This window comes from Chiloscyllium punctatum, chromosome 1 (genome assembly GCF_047496795.1).
Source record: "Chiloscyllium punctatum isolate Juve2018m chromosome 1, sChiPun1.3, whole genome shotgun sequence".
Taxonomy (NCBI): Eukaryota; Metazoa; Chordata; class Chondrichthyes; order Orectolobiformes; family Hemiscylliidae; genus Chiloscyllium; species Chiloscyllium punctatum.
In genome coordinates, this window is record NC_092739.1 from 86,203,591 (window position 1) to 86,219,412 (window position 15,822).

The 15,822-nt window shown below is 38.6% G+C and overlaps 1 protein-coding gene across 2 annotated transcripts in view; it reads right to left on the reverse strand.

The window, feature by feature from the left end:
- mtmr7b (myotubularin related protein 7b) overlaps positions 1-15,822 on the reverse strand; it is an 88,567-nt gene extending 72,745 nt beyond the window's left edge. For both annotated transcript variants that reach the window (XM_072570098.1, XM_072570089.1), the window contains exons 1-3: positions 15,607-15,822; positions 2,373-2,495; positions 1,232-1,394 (exon numbers count right to left, since the gene is read on the reverse strand). In XM_072570098.1, coding sequence (XP_072426199.1) covers positions 1,232-1,394; positions 2,373-2,495; positions 15,607-15,630 — 310 coding nt within the window. In that variant the 5' untranslated portion in view covers positions 15,631-15,822. The remainder of the gene's footprint in view (positions 1-1,231; positions 1,395-2,372; positions 2,496-15,606) is intronic.

Sequence of the window (15,822 nt, forward strand, 5' to 3'; positions counted from 1 at the left end):
ACTGAATCAGATATTGCTCCAAAATGTTCTCATGCTCTCTCAAAGAATGGCAACTTTATGCAAAATCTGCCCCAGAATATTCACCCTAATGCTCAACTTCCATGAATCCAAAGTGATTAGACTTTAAAATGTGGACATGTTCATGTCACTGATGTCAAGTTATATTCAAATCTCATTGCTATTTTAACATTTGTCCATATTCAAAGATCAAAACATAATCAATGCATTAGGATAGAGAAAATGTGGAAACACAGACCATCAACCCCACCGTCCTGTGGCCCAACATTTCAACTCCCCCTCCCACTCTGGCGAGGACATGCAGGTCCTGGGCCTCCTCCAACGCCACGCCCTCACCACCCGTTGCCTGGAGGAAGAACACCTCATCTTCTGCCTCGGAACACTTCAACCCCAGGGCAATGCAGACATCACCAGTTTCTCCATTTCCCCTCCCCCCCAACTTACCCCAGTTCCTAACTTCCAGCTCAGCACTGTCCTCATGACCTGTCCTACCTGTCAATCTCCCTTCCCACCTATCTGCTCCACCCTCCCCTCTGACCTATCATCTTCATCCCCACCCCCATTCACCTATTGTACTCTTTGCTACCTTCCCCCACCCTCTTCTCTGACCTATCACCTCCATCCCACCCCCATTCACCTGTTGTGTTCTTTGCTACCTTCTCCCCAGCTCAATAATTTAGGGATGGGACTAATTCTAAGAAGAACTGTAATGTTGAATTTTTTAACTTATTTCTTTATTTTTCTATTTTAGTATCTGAGATATTGTACCTTTGTATCTAAGATGGTGCCAGGATTGGCAACTTTGTACACCTTTCACTGTGCTCATGTATCCCTCTACTTGAGTACATGTGACAATAAAACCTAATTCTAATTCTTCTATGGATAAAATATGTTCATGCAGTAAGATCAATATGTGCTTATAAAAGATTGAGAAGAATGGAGAATAAGTTCCTTGCACATGTATTTCGGTGATCTTTTCACCTGCATATGTGGCTTCATTTTTGTTTACACATTTCTGCTCTGCACAGATACTGAGGAAATTCGAGGTCAAAGTATTAACTCATTCTCCTTTTCTTGTTATTTCCTAACTACTTTAGTCAACCCGGAGACGTTCCTTTACAATCTTGATTCAAGCATTGATAAAGTACAACAAAGTTGTGTATTTAGCATCACAGTTTCTATTCAAATCGAGCCGATTAACTAGAAAACGTACCTGGACGTGATAAACGAATTAATGAAATGTAAATATCATGGCAGTCTCTTTCTTGTGAAATGATAAACTGGATAACCTGGAAGTTTTTGCAGCGAATAAGCAGTGGACAGCCTGTTGCAGTAGTTGCTTGCTTTTCCACAGCACAAATCTGACTGTGAAGTATCTAGTGAGAGCAGAAAATAAATTTGTAAAACATCTCCTGGTTAAATCATCACAGGGTACAGATAGAAGTATACATTTTGCCTCAGGAACTAACAAACAAAAGAAAATCTCAAACTGCTGCAGAAACTCAGCAGATCTGGCAACCTCTGCAGAGAGAGAAACAGAGTTAACATTTCAAGTCCAATAGAAAGGTCATTGATGAAGCAGCTGAAGATTATTGGGCCTAAAACACTTCCCTGAGGAACATCTGTAGAGATGTCCTGGAGATGAGCAACAATGACTGACCTTCAACTTCACAACCAATTTCCTTTTTACCAAAGGATGCCTCCAACCAGCAGAGAGTTTGCCCCAATTCCCACTGACTCCAAATTTCCTCAGGATCCTGATGCCACTTTCAGTCAAATGTAGCCTTACTGTGAAGACAATCACTCTAACCTCTCCATTAGAGATGTGGTCTTTTTTTTTCATTCTTTATTCATTCATGGGATAAGGGCATTACCAGCAATGTCAACATCTATTGCCCATTCCTAATTGCCCAGACAGCAATTAACTACATTGCTGTGCATTTGATGCCACATGTAAGCTAGACCAGGTAATGCTTGAAACAAGGCTGTAATGACATCAAGAGCCAAGTGACCCTAGTGGAAATGAACAGATTATTGCTAAGCAAATGCTGTTTAATAGAACCCTCATCCATCACTTTACTGATGACCAAGAGTAGACTGATGGTGCAATAGATGGCTGTGGTAGACTTTTGTTGTTCTTATGCATATGGCATACCTGAGCAATTTTTCACATTGTCAGGTAGATACCAATGGCATATTTCCCCTTATTCTAAGACAGCCTAATAATAATGTAAGTGAAAAATATGATCACACGCAATGCAACATCTAACAAAACATACAAGTATCTATCATCAAAGCAATAGAGTAAACCTTCAAATAGCCACTCAGTTCTGCAATAACTAAATATAACCTACCCATGTTTCTTTCCGAGAGTCAGACAAATTCTCCACAAAAATCAAATGTGTTGCTGTCAGATATAGTGAACCAACTGACGCCTTCTTTGATGATACCCGATCCAGCATGCGGACATTTTCAACCTACAAACATAAACAAAAGTAAATGCATGAAAATAAAAGTAAAATACACAGCTGTTGAACCAGAGTTACAATTGAAAAGTTAACTAGCAACCAGCAACTTTCAGCAATCCTAGAAGACCATTAAAGAATACAAACTGTTTAAGTGAATCCCACTGTTAGTCTTCATTCAAATAAAAAACACTTTACTATGTTAAAAATCACACAACACCAGGTTATAGTCCAACAGGTTTAATTGGAAGCACACTCGCTTTCAGCGCTCCGAAAGCTAGTGCGCTTCCAATTAAACCTGTTGGGCTATAACCTGGTATTGTGTGATTTTTAACTTTGTACACCCCAGTCCAACACCGGCATCTCCAAATCATCACTTTACTACATCATCCTTATCGATAGAACAATGTAGCATTTACAGTTTATGCCAATTTGGTACAAAAAAATGCATACACTGAATTTCCCAGTAATCAACTACAGTATTGCTGAAAAATTACACATTTAGTCAGTTTTTCATCTTGCACTCATCAGGACAATTTGCAAGTTTGTCAATTTGAGGAAAAATGAACAGTACTTATACTGCACGAAGGGAGAGTGCCAATTCCTTGGCAAGTGGACTGATTGGTAGAGGCATTGCAATGGAGAGTGTATCAGTAAATAATGTTTAATGAGTCTGCAATCAAGGCATTGCTCTGAAAAATGAGCCAGCGAATGGTTGTTATCTACATTATTGATTTGAAACAGGTTTTGCATGTGTAGATGCTCTTTCATTCCTGCATGTTAATGTATGGAGATTCCAATACATACAAGTTTGCTACATGTCAAGCCTGATTGATAATTTCAAACTGGTTGTCAACATAATTCTTCAAAACTCTGAAGAACATAGACCAAGTCTCCAATTAAGACAGTCCTGCTTTCTCAGGGATTAATTGGTAAATCTCTGTTGCATCCTCTCTTAGTTGAGGGGGAAAAATACATAATAATCTAGGTGAGGTCTCACCGAGTCATGCTGCAATTGTACAGGTCAGCCATTCTACTCCCTTCAATGAAGACCAGTATATTAGATATCATCCTCATTGTTTGTTGCACCTTCATGCCAGCTTTAATGAGTCATGAACAAGGACACCCACATCCCCTTTAGACACCAGCACTTTTCAAGCACTCACGGTTTAAGTAATATTCTAGCTTTCTGGTTTATTTTCTACCAATGTAAATAGCACATTATATTCCAACTGCCATGTTCTATCCTATTCAATCTGTTTGACCAAGTCTTTTTGAAGCCTTAGTTGCACACTCCTCACACTATGTTCCCAATGTGTCAGACGTCATCAGCTGTGAACTCCCCCTTTGCAGTACCCTACTAATAAGAGCGTGCCATCCTGAGAATGACATCAACTCAACCATTGGAAATGACTAAGAATCAAAACAGAGGTTTGGATGCCAAATACACTAATGATATTAGAACATGTAAAGTTCCACACAGCTCAATAATCCTAGAAGCCTCTAGTAAATAGATCACCTTTGCCCCCATCTTTGCCTGATCTTCTTTCCCATGTAGCTCCTCATGGACCATAACAGGATAATCACTCTTATCCTCCACCACAAAGGATTCCTGTCTCTCCTGCATTTCCTCCTCATCCAACACATTTCCCAATTGCAATTTCTGATTATAGATGGCACAGCACATCATAATGATGCAGGAAACAAAGTGGCCGTACTGTATGATCCCACCTGAACAGCCCAGGCACTGGACCCACAGCTTCAGAAGCCTAATGATTTGTTCCACAATGGCCCTGATCAAAACATGGACAGATTTCTGAGTGGACATGATCTAAGGTTGGCACAGATAGCCTTTATTTACCAGCAACCATCCTTGTATGGGCCAAAGGGCTTGGAAAAAGGCTGGTACCCATCATTTTTCAGTACATATCAGAGGTGGACTATCTGGCGCAGAACACCCAGATGTGGCTGCTGTAGTCACACATCATTTTAAAACTAAGGGAGCAGATTCATTTTCTGCTCATCAACACCCTTGGCCTTGGTTAGCTGGCTTCAGCTGTTCTGCAGCCACTCAAACAGACTGCTAACGATATTTTTATTTTGCATTTGAAGAGGTTAGAGAGAGGGCACCCCCACCTTCAATCATATTCTTCCTTAGCTAACTTGGGAAGAGAAAATAGCTCTGTTCCTTTTCAGCTGGAAAACTTTCTGATGTTTCAACTTGAAACCAATCTGTGTTTAAATGGACTTGGAAACAACACCCAGAGACAAAGGAAGAATTCTTTCCCAACATCTCTATGATAATTTAATGGGAAGGGTGGGAAATACATATGGTGGTACTGTGCTACTATAGTAGTCAATTTCTGACAGAATCATTCATCTTTCCAGTTGGCAGGCAGCCCATTATGTGCCAATAGTGGCTCAATATTAAGCAAGGCTGTCTATCCTGGACATGATATAAATATATACTGAGATGTCAGGTCTTTGGTTTTTGATATCACAAACACAGAAAGTAAAACATCAACTTAAACTACTTATTTATAATATCAATTGGTTTGCACTCCTACTTAATAAAAGTAATTTTATTTGTTACTCATAAACATATCTACAATTTTTATAATTAGAGCACAGAAATTTTCCCTTTTTTTCTATGGTTTGACTTTGCTAATCTTGGAAAATAGTACATCCTTTTAAAATTCACTGTAATAAGAAATATTTGATGGCACATTCCACCAAACTTCAAAAGATATAGTTTTACACTGGTCTACCATGTTGCAGCAACGCCATAAAACACTGAATTGAATTGAATTGAATTTATTGCCATGTATACCACGGCACAGTGAAAAGCTTTGTCTTGCGAGCAATACAAAGCAGATCACAGACTTAAGTAGCATAAATAGTAAATAATAGGTAAACAGCGATAAAAACAAAACATAGGTACGGCGAATATTAAGAGTTTGTGAGTCCATTCAGTATTCTAATAACAGTAGGGTAGAAACTGTTGCAAAACTGGCTGGTGCGTGTGTTCAGGTTTCTGTACCTTCTCTCCAATGATAGAGGTTTTGAAAAACATTGCCAGGGTGGGATGGATCTTTGAGAATGCTGGCGGCCTTTCCTCGACAGCGGGCCTGATAAATGGATTCTATATACGAGAGGTTGGCCTGCTCTTCGGATGCTGCCTGACCTGCTGTGCTTTCCCAGCACTACTCTAATCTAGACACTGATCTCCAGCATCTGTAGTCCTCGCTTATGTTTCTGTGACCGGGTCAAGTTCACCACTCTCTGTAACTGTCTCCGATCTTGAATGATACAGTTGCCATACCAGGTAGTGATACATCCAGACAGACACTGAACCTTTCCCACCATCCTGATGATATCTTGGTATGTACATTTTAGCGGGAAGAGGGAGTATATGATGCAATAATGTGGAAGAAACACCTGTCCTTTGAATCAGTTGGCACACAGATGAAACCCTGAAAGCATGTCACCAACATATATGGTCATCCAGAGCAAGCAAAAGACGAATTGGTGTAGTTACTTCTGTGACGCAATAGGGTCTTCTCAAACTTGTGAATTGACAGATTGGATTCAATACAAAACAAAATTTTGGAAGCACAATAAATCTATCCCAAAAACCACCCAATATGTTAGTTATTTGTGAAGCACAACCATGCTATGTGATAATCAGTGTTGTTTTCGAATATAGCTAAGCTTTTAACTTTTGAAGTGCAAATGCTTAAACGGTTCCCCAAAAACATAATCTGTTTTATTACCCAACATTAATGGCATATAAAGTTATAAATAGCATAAAGTTCCATTACAATACAAGAAAAGAAATCCCAGCTTCGAGCAAAGGATAATAAATATAATCAATAAAGAGCTTAGTTTTAAGTGCAAGTGTTGTTATTCTTACATAGGGAACCAAGAAGGGTTTTGTTTTGAGCAGATATCATCTCATTTGTAGAGCAGAGCATTGCAATGCTTAGTGCTCATCACAGATGAGAAATATTAATACTGAAGAAAATAGATTTCAATTTTTTTCTAAACAAGAATTGATCTGTCCATGTCCACTACATTACAAGCAAAGCACAGGATAAAGCACTTCTTACACAGTTCCAACAAACTGTCAAGCCCACAATCCCTTTCTGCACCAGTGTAATTTTTCTGTTTCCCACACCAGTTGTCTTTGGATGAGATTTTCAGACGTGCCATGAATTTATGCTCACTAGAAACTAGGTCAAACGGCATACTTGCTTCTTACCAACCTTTAAAGCCAACAATAGAATTTTGCTTCATTTTGGGTTTCATTCAAACTCCTTTGGTCTGAGTATGATTGCCAATCCTAGGCCATTTTTACATTTTGCCAACTGGAATCAGACTGCACCACCACAACCCCCTCCACCCCCAAAGAAACAACAGGAGGGTCAGGAGCAGCCCATTGTGGCTTTTAAGATAATTTGCTTAAAAGTTGAGACTTGTTCTTCTGAGATAGGAAAAAACATGACTCCAGACAAAGTCTGAAGTCACATGACACCAGGTTAGAGTCCAACAGGTTTATTTAATATCACAAGCTTTCAGAGCATAGTCCCTTCATCAGGTGAAGCAGAGCACTGTTTAGTCCCACATGAAAGAAACTAATCCTTTTATAACTATTAGGACTGTCAATCAAGTGTGAAATTGAAAATCCCTGATTATAAGCTCTCAGACTTATTTCAACTAACACTTATTAAAATTGCAAGCACTTCTTTTTTCTAATACAGGCTGAGTTTTCTTCAAAACGTAAAGAAAAGGGAATTTAAATAACTTGACAGTTTAAAATATCCATCCATCTTTTTATGCACATTCATGTCTGTTCGCACCAATCACAAGGGGTATATACCTTCTTCAAAGATCTAACGGGTTTAGACCTTTTATTCAAATTTGTAAAACCCACACAAGTCATGCTTCAAAAACATCCATGACAAAATCACTTCCATGTGAAGGCAACTTCACTTTTAAATAAGCCACTGCATTATGGATGTGTCAAATATTCCCTTCCACCTATGTAACATCATTGAGAATGGTGGCTGCCAGATATATCCTGGGATAGGACTTCCAGATTTGAGATTCCAATGCTCTTCTTCTTGGTTAAGATGTGAACTCCTTCCAGCTTGGTGAAAATTAAACACAAAATCTCCACTCTTAACACAGAGGCTGATATCATTATGTCCCAAGTGTCCAACCTTGCATTTTCATCCCAGTAAAGCACTCTATGCCTTCTGATGATCAAACCACCCAAACTTATTGTAAGGCAGATTTCAGAAGAGATCATATGACCTTCTCCATTTCACTCTAAATTTAACAATACAGTGCCAAACCATAATAATCTTCTAATCCTCTTATTTAGAACATTCATGTTTGTTATTAGTAAGACTAGCATTTTATTCCAGATTTATTACTTGAAGTCATCATTTAATATTACACTATTATTTCTGAGTTATCAAAGATATCCTCTGAGCATAGCAATTAACAAAATCTGCACTGTATAAATTTCTAACTGTTCCTGATGATAGCCACAAAAAGCTACTGCCCTCTGGAACACACCCTGTAATACAACAAAAACTGCATGGAATGTTCTGACAGACTCAGATTATCTGGTGCAAATATATACATAAGATTGCATTGGATTTTTAGTGTCTCTTTATCAGATCTTAAACAAGAATTCTAACAATATCTACTTATACTGCATGCTTCTTTAGCATCTCTTTGAACAAGTAATTCTTAATATGATCTGAATGAAACAATGTAATTTGCACTACAGGGCATCATAAAAGAATACTTACAGGTGACCAGCACAGTCATGGAAGAGAGGACACATTCCCAGGACATACACAGAGAAAACAGAGGGAAGTTTGCATAAGACAGGAAGGAAACATGTTCCACACTTGTTCTGGAAGAAAACTGAAACCATAAAAATGGAGAGTGGGAATCCAAAGCAGGCTTAAAAATGGGCTTGGACCAGGAAGAAAGAACTCAAAACACTTAAGGAGACTTTCTGAAACTCCGCTCAAGAAGAATTTTAAACAAATACTTAGAATGCTCACATGCTCCTATTGCACAGTTTAATCTCAGGACCTACTTTCAAAATAGAAAAGGAAAATAAAACATTTTTACAATGCACAGCTGTTAAATCATGGGGAAGTATGTGACAAATACAGAAAGGTACTGATTCATTAATAAAACTAGATAAGAAACTAAGTAGATAAGCGTGCACGTCGGTCCCTGCATTCAATAGTTATACAAGGTAAACAGTCTCCAATAAAATCAATATCCTAACATTAAACTAAATTAGAAGGAAAGATTTGCAATTGTCAAGCACCTTATCACAAATGTCAAAAGGTTTCTGAAAGGTTTCAGAAAATTCATTTTATTGTACCTACAAGGCATTTTAATTTTACACTTAAATCAAAAGGAGATAAAGAATGAGCAAGTTAATTTTTCATTTTAATAGAATTAGTTGCAGGTGTAGCGTTTATCATCTTGATCCTCTTCAAACACTGCCATACATAAGTTACAGTTTCAATCTCTGACCTCTGACAAGTTAGTTGATTGCCAGTGCCCCATTGCCAAAGGAGAGAAAATGACACAACTAATATTCATTGTATAGTGACCACACCCTGCTACAGATATTGGTGAGAATACTATATATAGTCATAGACTCGTACAGCATAGATAAAGACCCTTCGGTCCAACCAATCCATGCCAAACAATATCCTAAACTAAACTAGTCCCACCTGTCTGCTCCTGGCCCACATCCCTCCAAACCTTTCCTATTCATGTATCGATCCAAAAATCTTTTAAACGTTGTAATTGTACCTGCATTCACCACTTTGTCAGGAAGTTCATTCCACATGTGAACCACCCACTGTATAAAAGGGATGACGTCAAAACTCAAATAACATGTCTACTCTATTTGCCTTCGCTCATATTAAGCATATACATTTGACTATGTGATCTGAGGACTGTAATCTCCATGAAACCTTTTTGTTTGTGGTTAAATAAGTGGGCTAAAAAGTTGACAAATGGAGCATAATGAGATAATGTAAAATTGTCTGTTTTAGAGGGAAGAACAAATGAACAGAGTTTTATTTAAATGGGGAAAAGAACTGCAGAAAGATGCTGCACAAAAGGGCTTGGGGGTACTTGTGCACAAAACACAGAAAGCTAATACATTGGTGCAGCAAGTAATCAGGAATGTTGGACACCTTTCAACCCAACTCTTTCCCTTAAGTCTTCATCCCCCTGCATAACCCCTTGGCCCAGCTGGGGTCATGCTGAACTATACCAAACAACTTTATGCAGTCCCCACCCTTCCATCAAAACCAGGATGATGGTAACTGTCAATGACACCCCCTCCAGCAGCACCCGTTGCCCTCTGATGTTCTATCAGTTCCTGTTTTTCTTTTTCTCATTCACTTAGGGAGGGAGTTTCAGGATTTTAATAGTGAAGGCAATATATAGGTATTTCCAAATCAGGATGGTGAGTGACTTGGAGGGGAACTTACAAGTGAAGGTGCACTCATTTATTTGCTGCCCTTGTCCATCAGGGTGGAAGTGCTTATGGGTTTGGAAGGTGCTGTCTAAGGATCTTTGGCGAATTTCTGTACCGCAATGTGTAGATAGTACACACTGCTGTGACTGAGCATTGGTAATGGATGTTTGCGATGTGGTACCAATGAATGGGCTACTTTATTCTGGATGTCATTGGAGCTGCACTCATCCAGGTAAATCAGGAGTATTCCATCACACTTCTCACTTGTACCTTGTAGACGGTGAACACCTTTGGGGAGTCAGAAGGTGAGTTATTTGTTACGGTATTCTTAACCTCTGACCTGCTATTGGAGCCGCTGTATTTATATGGTGAGCCTATTGAGTTCCTGATCAATGTAATTAGCATCTTTAATTGAAAATTTAGTCCTGATGGAAGTAATCCAGACATCCGCCATGAAGATTACTTTTATAAATATCAATATAAAATATCACATTCGGACACAGATGAAGCTTTATGGAATAGATACTTGGTAACTTATAAAAAGCAGATTAACTCTTGTGATTCTCCCAAGTTACTTTTATCTGAACCATAAGCACTACTTAAAAGAATAGGAGTTATATACATATTCTCCAAGTAAAATTCTCCACTATCCAATTTACAAGAGAAACGAAGTCACGCTGAACTTGTATTATGATGAAATGAGCAAAGCATTAGCCAAATATATGAAAATGACAGAAGTGCTGGCTCAAACCTTTTTCATCAGTTATTTTAGAATTAAATACAATAACCTCCAATTTTCCACACCTACTAGTAGCATTTAGAGAGGCAAGTAATAAATTCTTAAAAGTCACAAGCAAATAGATATGAACAATAAACTCTGAAAACTTTTCTGCACTCCCTCCAGCTACCAAAGGCAATCAAAATTAGTTGCAGAATACCATGAGCCACATCATTTAAATACTGTTCACAGGGAAGTTACAAACAGGGGCGCATCAATTAGTGAACAGAATAGGGGGAAGTTAAGGACTTTTTTAAAGCACAAGACTTTGGAATATGGAATTCTCAGGTTGAAAGGGTAGCCAAGCCAAAAATCCTCAAGGCATTCAAACAACATTTGAATGTGAGCTTGAGTTTTCCCAACTTACTCTGCCTTGGACACAAATCTAGAAGGTGAAAACTAGATAGCTCTTTTTATTTCCGTTGGCATATGCATATTGGTTAAATAACCACACTCTATGGCATCCATTTTTCTATGTTTCTACTACCATCATCTTTTGCTCATATTAACAACAGCCTGAATCATAACTTCAGTTTTCAATGCTTCTAACAAATCCTGATATAGAGAATGAGTCATCAAACTGCTTCACATTTTTATTCACCGTGGGGGGGGTTGCATAGGGGGTGCTAGTCTGGCCAGCATTTATGACTTGTCCCCAGGGACCTTGAGAAGGTGATGGTGAGCTGTCTTCTTGAACTGCTGCAGTCCATTTACTGTGGCAGAATGCCATTCGGGTGGGAGTTCCAGGATTTTAATCTGGAAAAAAATAAAACACTGAGAAAATGGCCATATATTACAAGTCTGAATTGGGAATGGGCTTGGAGGGGACCTTGCTGATAGTGATGTTCCCAAGTATCTGCTGCCTTTATCGTTCTGGACAGAAGAGCTTTTTGAAGAAGTAACAAGGAGGATTAATGAGGGCAGAATGGTAGATGTGATCTATGTGGACTTCAGGAAGGCATTCGACAAGGTTCCCCATGGGAGACTGATTAGCAAGGTTAGATCTCACGGAATACAGGGGGAGCCAGCCATTTGGATACAGAACTGGCTCAAAGGTAGAAGACAGAGGGTGGTGGTAAAGGGTTGTTGTTCAGACTGGAGGCCTGTGACCAGTGGAGTGCCACAAGGATCGGTGCTGGGTCCTCTACTTTTCGTCATTTATAGAAATGATTTGGATGTGAGCATAAGAGGTATAATTAGTAAGTTTGCAGATAATACCAAAATTGAAGGTGTAGTGGACACAAAGAAGGTTACGGCAGATTACAACGGGATCTTGATCAGATGGGCCAATGTGCTGAGAAGTGGCAGATGGAGTTTAATTCAGATAAATGCGAGGTGCTGCATTTTGGGAAAGCAAATCTTAGCAGGACTTATACACTTAATGGTAAGGTCCTGGAAAGTGTTGCTGAACAAAGAGACCTTGAAGTGCAGGTTCATTGCTCCTTGAAAGTGGAGTCACAGGTAGATAGGATAGTGAAGAAGGCCTTCTTTCCTTTATTGGTCAGAGTATTGAGTATAGGAGTTGGGAGGTCATGTTGCAGCTGTACAGGATTTTAGTTAGGCCACTGTTGAAATATAGCGTGCAATTCTGGTCTCCTTCCTATCAGAAAGATGTTGTGAAACTTGAAGGGGTTCAGAAACGATTTACAAGGATGTTGCCAGGGTTGGAGAATTTGAGCTATCGAGAGAAGCTGAATAGGCTGGTGCTGTTTTCCTTTTGATCATCAGAGGCTGAGGGGTGACCTTATAGAGGTTTACAAAATTATAGGATAAATAGGCAAAGTGTTTTCCTTGGGATGGGGGAGTCCAGAACTAGAGGGCATAGGTTTAGGGTGAGAGGGAAAAGATATAAAAGAGACCTAAGGGGCAACGTTTTCACACAGAGGGCGGTACAGGTATGGAATGAGCTGCCAGAGGAAGTGGTGGAGCGAGTACAATTGCAATATTTAAAGGCATTTGGATGGTTATATGAATAGGAAGGGTTTGGAGGGATATAGGCCGGGTGCTGGCAGATGGGACAAGATTGGATTGGGATATCTGATCAACATGGATGGGTTGGACCAAAGTGTCTGTTTCCGTGCTGTACATCTCTATGACTCTATGGTTGTGGATTTGTCAATGGTCTTATAGAACGAGAAAGATTCATTACCTGGATATAGATATTTTCTATATCTCCCTGTTCAGAGATATTATTACACAACTTTGGAGCTGATGGGACTTCAAACTAGGCCTTGTAGTTCAGCAGGTCTGTACACTATCACTGTACCACAAGGGCCTTACCTGACCTAGGAATATATTTATAAGCATAGTACCATCTAATTTATTTAATTTCAATAGGCTATTCACAAGGCTGTACCTTTCTTGCTTTATTCACATATATCAAATCTCCCTCACCTCTGACTTTTTTTAGAGCAAAAGACTTAGCTCCAAGCACATTCCTGTAGCTATCAATATTTTTTGGAATACATTTATGTTATAATAGGTAATCACATAAATAAAATGACTATCCTGTGCTGATATGAAAAGAAAGTAATAGTTTTATCTTTTTTAAAAAGAATGAGGCCTGAAAAGGCATCAATGAACTGTCAGTGAGTATGCTGGCATGTGTTAATCAATTTAAGGAATTAATAAAGAATTGGCTTTGCTGTTAGACATACAATTAGGGATGTGATAGAAACATTGGGAAATGATAAAATACATACACTATCATAACCAAAATAAAGTATAACGTGTTAACTCTTCATCAAGAAGGCACCATTCTGCCGGTGGAAGCATTAATGTCTTTGCTACCTTTACAGGATCCCAAAGCAGAAACTCTGATGATAAATATAAAATTCATCAGGAGACCAAATGGAGTTGTACTGACAACATAATGGTACACAACCAATACAGACGTTCAAAGCATTTGCAATGAAGTGTGTCAATACTTCTTTCCATCCAACAAATTTCTAGTTAATCTTTGATCAAAAACTTCAACTGAATCAAAACATCTCAATCTAGAAAAAGCTACATAAAACTGTTCATGTTAAAAAAACAAATCTAGAGATATAAATACAAATGTCATTAAATATTTAAGCATTTGATTTCTTTGTAGTGATTGAAAATGAAAATCTAATTAGAAACTATTTCCTGAGTTGAAAAGATAGGTTTACATTTGATGGTCTCAATATTATTTAAGGAATTAACATCTATTTCCTTATAATCTGCCTATCATAATTTTAAAAATCACACAACACCACAGGTTATAGTCCAACAGGTTTATTTGGAAGTACTAGCTTTCGGAGCGCAGCTCCTTCATCAGGTAGCTGTGCTCTGAAAGCTAGTACTTCCAAATAAAACTATTGGACTATAACCTGATGTTGTCTGATTTTTAACTTTGTACACCCCAGTCCAATACCAGCCACCCCCACATAATGGCTATCATAATTTTAGCATCCAAAAACTATTTTGTTCCATAACTATAGAATTCAAATTTCATAGCAATGTTACAACAATCCCTTCCTTACATCTAGACTTAGATGATGAAATCCCATTTGAATGTAGTTGTGTAATATCTCTTCTGAGTATAAGTCTCGGCTATCATCTTCATCTATTAAATCAATGTTGGTGATTTTTTTCATACATATCTGACAACTTTTCCAAATCTTTTCCAATCAAATCTAGAGAATCTTCATAAAAACCAAAAGAACTGCAGATGCTGGAAATCAGAAACAAAACCAGAAATTGCTAGAAAAACTCAGCAGGTCAGGCAGTTGTGAGGAAGGGTCACCAGGCTCAAAACATTAACTCTGATTTCTCTTCACAGTTGCTGCCAGACCTGCTGAGCTTTTCCGACAATTTCTTTTTTTGTTGTAGGGAATCATGGCTGGTACAAATGAATAAAAATAAGAATAAGTTTCCTCAAATTGTTGCCCCTGTTACTTTGTCACACTTAACTAATTCCATCATTTCATCCACCCCTTCCATGTTATTCCCATTTCTTATGATCCCTCCCAAGGAAACACTCCATTCCATCCCTGACAGATGTAGAGAATCATTACTTTTGGGCTTCTCTTCCCCTCCACTGTTCTACCAATATTTGTGACCCGCCACCACTGACAATTGCAGTCATAGGCACATCATGTATTCCAGTCCTCTGGATTTCTCATGCCTCCACATGTGCTAGACACTACCCACCAACAGACATATCTCTTAAACTGACCAAACAGTCCAGAAAAACAGCACATATTATTGAAGATGGTAATGTTAACTGTATATTTTAATTGATTTCCTAATCAGTATCATTTGAAACTTTAACCTTATTTTTAATACTTTATTTGCATATGAAATTGATAAAGATATGACATCAGTGGTTATTTCAAACGTTATTATTGAGTAAGCAGCTTCCTATTTTCTTTCCTCAAAAGCAACAGGGGAAAATAGTCCCATTCTTGTTCTAGCCTTAACCTAACAAAATACAGCTTCATAACGAACGAGCAAATTTTCCTTCATGGATTTTCGATAGAATGGCATATAGATATAGATCAGTGAATTTGGAATTTAAAAGGAGTTTACCTTTTTAAGGAGACCTTTTTAAGAATATCCCAGAGGCATGTTATGAATTTGGAATTAAACTGTACGATCTTTTACAGATTTTGTTTAATAACATCTATTTGTATTCTGTGGACATGAAGGGTGAAATCCAAGCATATTTTTTTAAAAAAAAGGTGTCCAAATCCAATACCTCACTGAAGACAAGGTCAAAATAACAAATGCCACGACTCCCACAATAACAGCACAGCAGTGATGATGCCAGGGGCATGTTGAGCTTTTACCTTCGGGGTTCTGATGTGCTCCATCCCTTGCCTGAAGGAAACCAAGAAGCCACCCGGAGGCGAGCCCAAAAGACCCTGTTTTCGACGGGAAGATTGTGCCTCCTATCCCGTTAAGGGTGGAGGATGCAGGGCCAGTGCCTGCGTTGCTCCTGTGTTTAACAGATGGATGCTCCTGATGCTACAGCTGCCATCTCTCTCTCTCTCTCTCTCTGCAAC